Here is a 10,174-nt window from a genome sequence, read left to right as displayed (position 1 = left end):
CATCTCTCACTAGGCCAAGCTGCTTTGGAAGGCAGAAGTGGAAACTAGGGTTTAAGAAGGTACAGGACGAAGTGGATCACGGCGATGGCGTCGGCGAAAATCCTAGTGCGGGCTGGCTCCTCCCTCCTCGGCCGCCTCCTCGCCTCCCCGCCTCCGTCTCTTCTGCGGACCGGATTTCCTCTTCCGTCGCTACTCCATAGGATCCAGCCGCACGTCCCGCCGCCGGCGGCGTCGGTGGACGCACACGATGCGGAGGTGGTCGCGAGACTAACTTCGCTCCCCGTGGAGATCTCCTTCCCCTGCGGCCTCCCCTCTCTCCGGTTCCTCATTGACGATGGTATCACCTCTCGCCTGCTCTACCCCACTTTCCCCTTGAGCTTTCTAGAATATTTCGCTGCATCAGACATTTGGATAGTTGAGCTTTAGCTGTATCGTTGTTGGATCAATGGTGAATGAGAGATGTATAAAGTGGGGAAATGTTGCATACAAGTCGCTGTCTACAGATTGCGGAACTCCTCATTAATCTCTTGCGAGCTAGAAAGTTAATTTTGACACTAGCACTTGTCTGCGGCCGTGGGGGTGGTTGAAAGAACTGATAGGATTGCTTTGGAAATCCTACGTCACATTGATTGTCTGCTTTACTTGGTTGATTTGGTGCACGAGCAGCTTAGTGTTCTGCAGTCCCATTATGTCATTAGTGCCTCTATTCATTTTTTTCATACCAAGTGCCTCGACTCATGGTACGAGGTGTTGGTGGTACACTTAGCAGACGGGGATTTGGATCTTTTGCCCCACGATGATTTGCCCCATGGTTTGTCTCAATGGCTAGTGGCCCCGGCCGTCAATCTCAGGGCGGGGGGCGGGGGGGGGGATCAAAGTTAGAAGTAAACTGGGGGCAAAAGATCAATTTCTCCTTAGCAGACATCTCCGGCGCATGATAATTTGAGTAAATTGCTGAATAGGTTCAGGAATTGTGTCCTGTTTGATCTGGCTCACTGAGCTAAGCAGACATCTCCGGCGCATGATAATTTGAGTAAATTGCTGAATAGGTTCAGGAATTGTGTCCTGTTTGATCTGGCTCACTGAGCTAAGCAGACATCTCCGGCGCATGATAATTTGAGTAAATTGCTGATTAGTTTAGGAATTGTGTCCTGTTTGATCTGGCTCACTGGTACAAATAAAGGTTCGGTGCCTAAAATAACCAGTACTTGGCCGTCACCCACCTAGTAGCTATTATACGACATGTTGGAACCGCAGCCCTCTAGCTACCTCTCCTCTCACTCGAACGGAGGTGGAAGAAGAAGAACAGTGGACACAAGATTTTCCGGCCGGCGCACAAACGCCGCCACGGGCGCACGAACGCCCCAATCTTTTTTTCCCTTACAGTGGCTACATGGCTACACACGGCTCAACTAAAGCACAACGGATTACATGGCAGTCTTATAGCCCAGCTAACCCAACGCCTGAGCAACCCATTCCAGCGACTTACGCGCACGCACGCGTGACCTCCACAACGGGCTTCCCTCGCATGATCCGCATGACTCAACCCATGTCTTGATGCTCCTCCACAAGACCCGGCCAAGCCTGCACGTACTAAATTGACTAACCAACACATGCAGCTCCACATCCGCTGCTATAGGCCTAGTACTATCACCACGGGCACACACATGCCACACACACCACGCACGTAACGTGGTTTACTCCAACACGACATACCCAGCTTAACCAGCGAGTAGAGTGACTCATAGCTTTACCCATTCCTTTTATATGGTTAAATATACGGTTTACTGGAACCATTTTCAGTACACTGCCAATGTTTTGTAGGTTTAGTTCACATTTTTCTCAAGCTACAAAAATTACAGTTTAATCAATTCATTTCTTGCAAAGTTGCTTGCTTTCGATGTAGTGATGTTTCTTATATTTGTAAAGTTATTTACCTCACTCACAAAAAGTTTGCAATCACTGTTTTATAGAGAATCATGCGAGCATAGGAATGCATTATACATTGTTTTAAATTTCCTACTTGTCTTTTTATGCTTGGATATCAACCAGGGTAACAGAACATAAATTTTAATAAATCTGTTTACGGATCACGTGGAACCATGAATACTGTTCAGCAAACCATATTATAATAAAGACTTCATGAATTTTGAAAATTCCTCAACACATGGACATGCGATTTAGGAAGGCTTGGATTCCCTGGAATCTAAAATGCTCAGAAATACTCCTGTTTTTTGCTATTATGAATAGTTTGACTGAATAGAGCATATAATGTGCTGATCTCTTGTTAGTTTTGCTGATCATATTGTTTCATTGTTTTTTGGTAAGCGCTGCAGAATTGGTTATTAATTATCTTCTAAATGTATGACTGAAATGGTTATCTGTAGGAATTGATCCTGTTGCTAATGAACCCCTTGAGTTACTTCCCAAAAGGACTTACCAACCCAGCACCATCAAGCGGAAACGAACCCATGGATTTCGTGCACGGTCTGTCTCCCTTCCCTCCCTCCCTCCCTCCTCCTTGCTTCATGTGACTAACTAAAATATGCCAATTTTTTATGTCGAGCAATTAGTTTGGCTGGTTTTTTTATGGACCAGACTTTGTTCATAAGTTACTGTGTTCTCAGTGTGCTGATATCTGGTTTTCCCATTCGTTTTCTCATTTTGCAGCAAATCAACCACTGGTGGGCGTAAGGTGATTGCTCGGAGAATCGCTAAAGGAAGGCACAAAATTTCATGGTAATGGAAACCCATGGCACCTATGGGAGTTTCACCTCAGCTTTGAATGATGCTAATGTGAACGTCTGGGAGCTTACAATAGATGTATTCTCCTTCCGAGGCGAGGTTAGAGCAAAGCCAAGAGACACCTGCCTGAATTTCTTCACCAAACAAAACGTTTGTTCCACTGAATAAGCATGACAAAGCGATGGTTATGGATGATTTAACTGCTATTTTAGCTATGTACTTGTATGCTAGTTCGACTGCGTTATGCATTTGCTTGTGTAATTGTGTTGTCAATCTTTCAGGGTAGCATCTTTGGGATCATTTCCGTCCATCAAACTATGATGTTGGGTTAGCGTGTGAGATACCGTGGTACTCCCTCTGTAAACTAATGTAAGAGCATTTAGATCACTAAAGTAGTAATCTAAACGCTCTTATATTAGTTTACGGAGGGAGTAACTTGTATGGTTGCTCTTCGCGTTTTCCCTCCTTTAAAACAAAAGTTTGCGTGCCTACTACGGCGGCTAAACTCGAGGTAATTATCTGCTTTATGCAGTGGCGGCCAGGTCGTGTCTGGTTCTGCCTCGTTGGTTTTAGACCGTCATAGTGCGGGTAACTTTTTTTTTTACATGATAGTGCGGGTACCTTGGTACTACCTCCATTGTAAAGGCGTATTTTGGTAGTTTGTTTCGTTAAGACACATTTGACCAATCATTACTCCATAAACAAGGTTATATGACATGAAACTTGTGTCACTAGATTAGTATTTAAAAGTACTTTGTTATGATAATAATTTTGTATCACATAATTCAAATATGAAAAGAGTAATTGTTGATCAAAGTCTTGTCTTAGTGAAAGGAAATAATCAAAGGGGCCTGCTACATGCCTCGCGAGCCGCTAGATTAACACAATCGATCAGCCCCACGCCTTCCTCTACTTTGCAACAAATGTCTTCTTGCGGGAAATATTTGCAATACAGATTATGCTACGGATTTTTTGTAACATAAGTAGGTTTGCAGTATTTTTTTTGCAACATAGGTCATGTTGCAGAAAAATAAATTAAAATATAGGTCGTGTTGCAGGATTTTTTTTTTGCAATATTGGTATCTCCAATCTCTTTTCTGTATTCCTGGAACAAGATCCTTGTTGCAAAGTTTGCAACAACGTTTTCAGCGTCTTCTCTGTATTCCTGCAACAAGACTTTTGTTGCAAGAAGTTGCAACAAAGATTATGTTGCAGAAAACGTGAAGAGAGAGATTGAGAGGAGAAGCCAGGGTGAGAGGCGTGGGGCGTGCATGCACCGCAACAACAGGGTGGCTGTGTGCTTGCAACAGCAAGATGGTTCAGTGGACATCCGTGATGGTGACGATGTGCTTCACTGATGGTTCGACGGGGAATGGAAAGAGTGTTCTGGAGAAGACGCTATAATTTGGTTCTAGTAGATAAGATCACGAACACGTAAGTGGGATCCAAGAAGACACGTGTCAATTGGAGCGGGTGGCGGACACGAGTATTGAATCCGCCGGCTGCTGTGAAGAGTTTCCCATAATCAAATATCAAAAGAGTAATTGTTGGTCAAAGTCTTGTCTTAATGAAACAAAACACACCTTATTCATTGAAACGGAGGTAGTAGTAACTTAGGGTTTAGATAAGCAAATTTGCTTATGTGGCAATAAATTAATGAGGTTGCTTATGTGGCAATGTGTTAAGGGGCGTGCTGAAAAATTCCTGGCCTCGACGGCCGTTAGATTTGGTGACATCTAGCGGCCCAATCTCGTCCTCACAATTACAACAAAGTCAGTGTTGTACTTTGCAACAGAGTTCATGTTCCATAAACATTTGCAACAAATGTTGTGTTAGAATTTTTTTTCATCTTCACCTTTTTGCAACATAGACGATGTTACATAAGGACTTTTACAACATGGATGACGTTGCGGGATTTTTTGGCAATGAAATATATCACAGGAGTTGCATGACCACCATCGTTGCCATAGATGTTTTGCAACAAAAGAAGCCTTGTTACAAAAAACATTATGTGTGGATAAGTATAGGCTGAGAGCCTGCATGGATCACAGCCACGTGTCTTTCGTGGGAAGCAGTGGACAAAACCTTTACGATTGTTTTTTTTAAGGAGGATAATACCCCCGGTCTCTACATCTGGGCTGTAGAGAGATGTTTTGCAATACAATAATGGTTGTATTGATGGGGTGCTGGTGCACGTATATATAAGTACATGGTAGGCCTCAATTTCAACTATACACAACTAGGAGGTGGGCCACAACACGTAATACATGCAACACAAAATACAACTCAACACCCCCCCCCCCCCAGTCGAGGCGTCGTCAGAGACATAGAGACTGGACCGAAACTCCTCGAAGACGGAAGTAGGCAATCCCTTAGTCATCACATTAGCAAACTGTTGCGACATCAGCACGTGAAGAACCCGAACACGGCCAATGGCAACCTGCTCGCGCATGAAGTGAATGTCGATCTCAATATGCTTCATACGTTGATGGTGCACCGGGTTGGCGGAAAGGTATATTGTGCTGACGTTACCGCAGTAGACAAGAGTGGCCTTATGAACATCACAATGCAACTCCTGGAGCAGCTGACGGAGCCAAGAGCACTCGGCCACGACATTAGCCACGACGCGATACTCTGCCTCGGCGCTGGAGTGGGAAACCGTGGGCTGCCGCTTCGATGACGAGATCAACGAGGGCCCAAGGTAGACGCAGTAGCCTGATGTGGAGCGCCGAGTGTCAGGGCAGCCAGCCCAGTCGGCATCCGAGTAGGCCACGAGGTCGGTGGAGGCGGAGGCCGTCAGGGTGAGGCCCAAAGACATGTTGCCGCGTATATACCAGAGAATACGCTTCACTAAGGTCCAGTGGAAGTCATGCGGAGCGTGCATGTGGAGGCACACCTGCTGAACAGCGTACTGCAGGTCGGGTCGAGTCAGTGTCAGGTACTATAAAGCACCAACAATGGAGCAATAAAATGCTCCATCGGACGCGAGAGACCCCTCCAGAGCAGAGACCTTCGCCTTCATGTCGACGGGGGTGGGCGTCGGCTTGCAGTTAAGCATACCGGCACGTTCCAGGAGCTCGTGGGTGTACTTCTGCTGATGCAGAAAGAAGCCATCACTCCGGCGGACCACCTCGATGCCGAGGAAGTAGTCCAGGGGCCCCAAGTCCTTGAGGGCGAACTCATCACGAAGACGAGCAGTCAGCCGTTGAAGGAGATCGGGGGTGGACGCCGTGAGGATGATGTCGTCGACGTAGAGCAGCAGATATGCAGTGTCGGCCCCCTGATGATACACGAAGAGTGAGGCATTAGAGCGAGTGGACCGAAATCCGAGAGACCGCAGGAAGGCTGCGATACGCTGGTACCAAGCCCGAGGCGCCTGCTTCAACCCATAAAGAGAATGGGAGAGCAAGCACACAAAGTATGGGTGCTCAGCATCGACGAATCCAGTGGGCTGCTCACAGTACACCTACTCGGCAAGATGGCCGTGCAAGAAGGCGTTGGAGACATCCAACTGGTGCACATGCCAGACGCGTGAGACCGCCAACTGGAGCATGACACGGATCGTGCCCGGTTTAACAACCGGGGCAAAGGTGTCGGTGAAGTCCACGCCTGCGCGCTGCCGAAATCCACGAACCACCCACCAAGCCTTGCAGCGCTCGAGAGAACCGTCCGGGCGAGTCTTGTGGCGAAACACCCACTTGCCAGTGATGATATTGGCACGAGGGGGCCGCGGAACAAGCTGCCACGTGCGGTTGCGCTGTAGGGCGCCAAACTCCTACTGCATCGCAGCTAACCAATGGGGATCCCGAAAGGCAGCACGAGCGGAGGTGGGAACGGGTGATGGTGTCGACGTCGAGGCGGCACACACATACTCGTCGGAGGAGTAGCGCATGCTCGGCCAAAGCACTCCTGCTCGGGCACGGGTAGTCACGCCAAGTGGCGGGGCAGCAGGGCCGGCGATAGCAGCGGGGGCCGTGGCGGCGGCAGGGGCGCCGTCGGCTGCGGGGGCACCCGCGGCGGCAACAGGGGCTGCGGAGCCGGTGACGGGGGCCGCAACAGCGACAGTAGGGGCTGCGGTGCCAGCCGAGCTAGCGGCCGAGGGGGCGGCGAGCGAGGAGGATGTCGAGCCCGTCGCCGGGGTGACGGTGCCAGCCGGGTTGGCGGGCGGAGTACCCACCGGCTCAACCTCGTAGGAGGGAGACGAGGATCCAGGGGCCCGGTCAGACTCGACCTCTGGGGAGGGAGTCGAAAAACCGGGTGGTGGCGATAGAAGGCGCCGTGCCGGAGGGGCCTCCGGGGGCTGCCACCGTGCATCGCTCCAGGAAGGGGGCGCGGGGGCCAGCACCAAAGGGGCGGAAGCCGGATGAACCTGAAAAAAGGGAACACCATCTCGAAAAAATACACGTGCCTCGAGGTGTACACACGATGAGTGATAGGATCATAGCACCGGCAACCTTTAGTGTTAGGAGGGTAGCCAAGGAAGATGCAGGGAACGAAACATGGTGCGAGCTTGTGTGGCGTGGTGGACGCGATGCTGGGATAACAGAGGCACCCAAACATGCAGAGACCATCATAGGATGGTGGTGTACCGAAGAGAAGGTGGTGAGGGGCGTAGTTCTACCGAGGACGACACAGACGAATGTTAACTAAGAGAGTGGCGGCAATAGGAGCATCGGGCCAAAACCGAGCGGGCACGTTAGAGTGAAAGAGCGAATGCAGTCATTAAGAGTGCGGGATGCGCTCGGCGCGACTGTTTTGCTGTGAAGTGTAGGGGCAAGTCAAACGGAAGATGGTGCCGTGGGAGGCGAGAAGTGGGCGAAGAGCGATGTTGTCAAACTCTTTTCTATTATCAGTTTGGATTGCGAGTATGGGGCGAACCGAACTGGATGGTGACATAGGAATAAAAGGTGGTGAGTGTGGCTAAAGCATCGGATTTATGACGAAGAGGAAAAGTCCACACATAATGAGAATAATCATCTAAGATCACCAAGTAGTATAGATAGCCTGTGTTACTCGCAACGGGAGACGTCCCTATGAAGCAATTGAAACGGAAAAGTGGAAACTGAAGTAGACACACTAAAAGGAAGACGGATGTGCTTGCCTAAGAGACAGGCCTCACAAGAGTGCTCGTCAAGCTTATTACATGAGAAAGAGAAACTCCTAAGAATTTGACTTAACACGGTGGGGTTGGGGTGGCCCAAGCGAGCATGCCATAGGTCAATGCTGGTGGCAAGGGCGACGGGTGTGGAGGTGGAGGCACCGGCGTGCACGGGATAGAGCTGATCGGGACTATCACATCGGTGAAGGATCATCCGGGTACGGGCGTCTTTCACAGAAAAGCCAACACCGTTAAATTCAACAGTAAGTGGGTTCTCACGAGTAAGACGACGAACGAAAACTAGGTTCGTGACTAATTCAGGTGAAACAAGAACATTAGACATATAATGGGTGTGGAGGTGGAGGGAAAACTAGTGCTACCGAGATGAGTAATAGGTAGGGAGGAGCCGTTGCCGATGGTGATACGAGTGGGTGTGCGAACAGGAGTGGAGGAGGTTAGGTTACTGGGATGAGCTATCATGTGCGCAGTAGCACCCGAGTCCATTTACCAGTCGTCTCCATCGACAGAGCTACTCGACGACGACGCGGAGTGCTGGGCGGCGAGGAGGGTGGGGTCCCCCATGACACAGGTATCGGCGACGGCGGGAGGCCCTCGTAGTGCAGCGCCGGGGCGGGCGGGCCATAATCACCGAGGGAAGGCGGCGGCGGGAGGCCCCCTTAGGGCGGCGCCAAGACGGGTGGACCATAACCGCCGACGGGCGGCGGCGCAAGGGGGGCGTCGTAGCCGGAGCCAGTCAGCTGGTAAGGCGCACCGATGAACGCCTGGTGGCCTGCGGGGAGAGCTTGCGGGTAGTGCGGCGCGGCTGGTGGAGCGGGGCCATCGACGGGGCGGGCGGAGCATGGCCGCCGGCCATTGACGAGGCTGGCTGCATGTGGGTGAAGGGAGCTGGCGCGTCTGCGTACATGTAGCCGAAGAGAGACGACGCGGCAGAAGACATCGCAACGGTGGCGGTAGCGTCTCGGGGAGGAGTCACGGCGGCGACCAGGGAGGAGCGGCGGCGCGTGATGGGGATGGGCGGCGATAGCTGGAGAAGATGGGGTTGGCGCGGCTGCAAGAGGGCAGCGGCGGTGGGGATGAGCGGCGGCGGCATGGACCTGTGACGGCGGCGCCGAGTGCAGCGGAAGGCGGCGGCAGCCGGCGGCGGCGACGGGTGGAGAGAACCGGCGGCGGGTGGAGGGAGCGGTGGTGGCTAGCTAGGGTTAGGATCGACTTGCGATTGATACCATGTAGAGAGATGTTTTGCAATACAATAATCGTTGTATTGATGGGGTGCTGGTGCACGTATATACAAGTACAACCTCAACCTCAACTATGCACAACTAGGAGGTGGGCCACAACACGTAATACATGCAACACAAAATACAACTCAACATGGGCGATGCATGTAGACATTTTATTAATTATTCACAAAGACTTTATAAAGTAATACATCAGTATGCCTGAAGCCACCGTCTTGGCAACACACTTTTCACTACTCCTATCCCCTTGATGGAGGGGTACCAAATGTTCGAGCCTAATACCAAACAGACATCGCACCAAAGCCTAACATCTAAAGCCGGATGCCCCAACCAAGCCAATGTCGGGCCTAGGTCACACACCGGTCTGGCGCACTCTCAGCAGCCGCTGCCACCGTCAACCATTAATCCATCTCCAGAGCAGATAATAACGCACCAAACTTGCGAGGCATGCCATCGACGCCACCACGATGTCAGATAATGCCACCATCTTGCACGTGTCCATCCACACGTGCCCGTCGCCGAAATTCAGCAGCGCCATGCCGTCGTGATCCGCCGCCAGCCTTGCAATAGATGCAACACTGCTCCTCCTTTTGTCCCGTACAACCATCACTTGCTCCAAAACAATGCCCCTAGGAGGGAAAGCGATATTGCGAACGCCATCATTGTCCGACCCGAGAGACCTAGATCTAGGGCTTCCCCCTGAGCATCCTGAGCCTGATGATGCAAACTGCAATGATGATGCCTTGACAAGGGAACGACATCTAAGACGCCGCCATCGTCCGCCATGACCGTAGCCGGCGTGATTTTCATCGGCAGTTGTGCCACCAGGCGTGCGTCATCGTTGGTCCCTTCAACCGGAGCAAACTCCAAAACGATCCCCTAAAGATGGACTACGAAGCAAAAGCACCGCCGTTGCTTGATCCCAAGAAGATCTAGGGTTTCCCCCGGAGTTGCCCGCGCTGTTATGGACCAAAAGAAGATCTAGGGCTTCCTGATACGTCTCCAACGTATCTATAATTTTTTATTGTTCCATGCTATTAGATTATCTGTTTTGGATGTTTAATGGGCTTTA

The 10,174-nt window shown here is 50.7% G+C and overlaps 1 protein-coding gene across 1 annotated transcript; it reads left to right on the top strand.

Moving 5' to 3' along the window:
* LOC123061327 (uncharacterized) lies at positions 1-3,045 on the top strand. Its single transcript, XM_044484387.1, has 3 exons — positions 1-337; positions 2,388-2,487; positions 2,671-3,045. The coding sequence occupies exons 1-3, from the start codon at positions 85-87 to the stop codon at positions 2,741-2,743; spliced, it is 426 nt and encodes a 141-aa protein (XP_044340322.1). The 5' UTR covers positions 1-84; the 3' UTR covers positions 2,744-3,045.
* The last annotated feature ends 7,129 nt before the right edge of the window (positions 3,046-10,174 follow it).

The sequence above is a fragment of the Triticum aestivum genome, chromosome 3A, assembly GCF_018294505.1.
Source record: "Triticum aestivum cultivar Chinese Spring chromosome 3A, IWGSC CS RefSeq v2.1, whole genome shotgun sequence".
In the NCBI taxonomy this organism is placed as follows: Eukaryota; Viridiplantae; Streptophyta; class Magnoliopsida; order Poales; family Poaceae; genus Triticum; species Triticum aestivum.
Note: the sequence above shows the minus strand (reverse complement) of the source record. Positions and strands in the feature narration are given on the sequence as shown.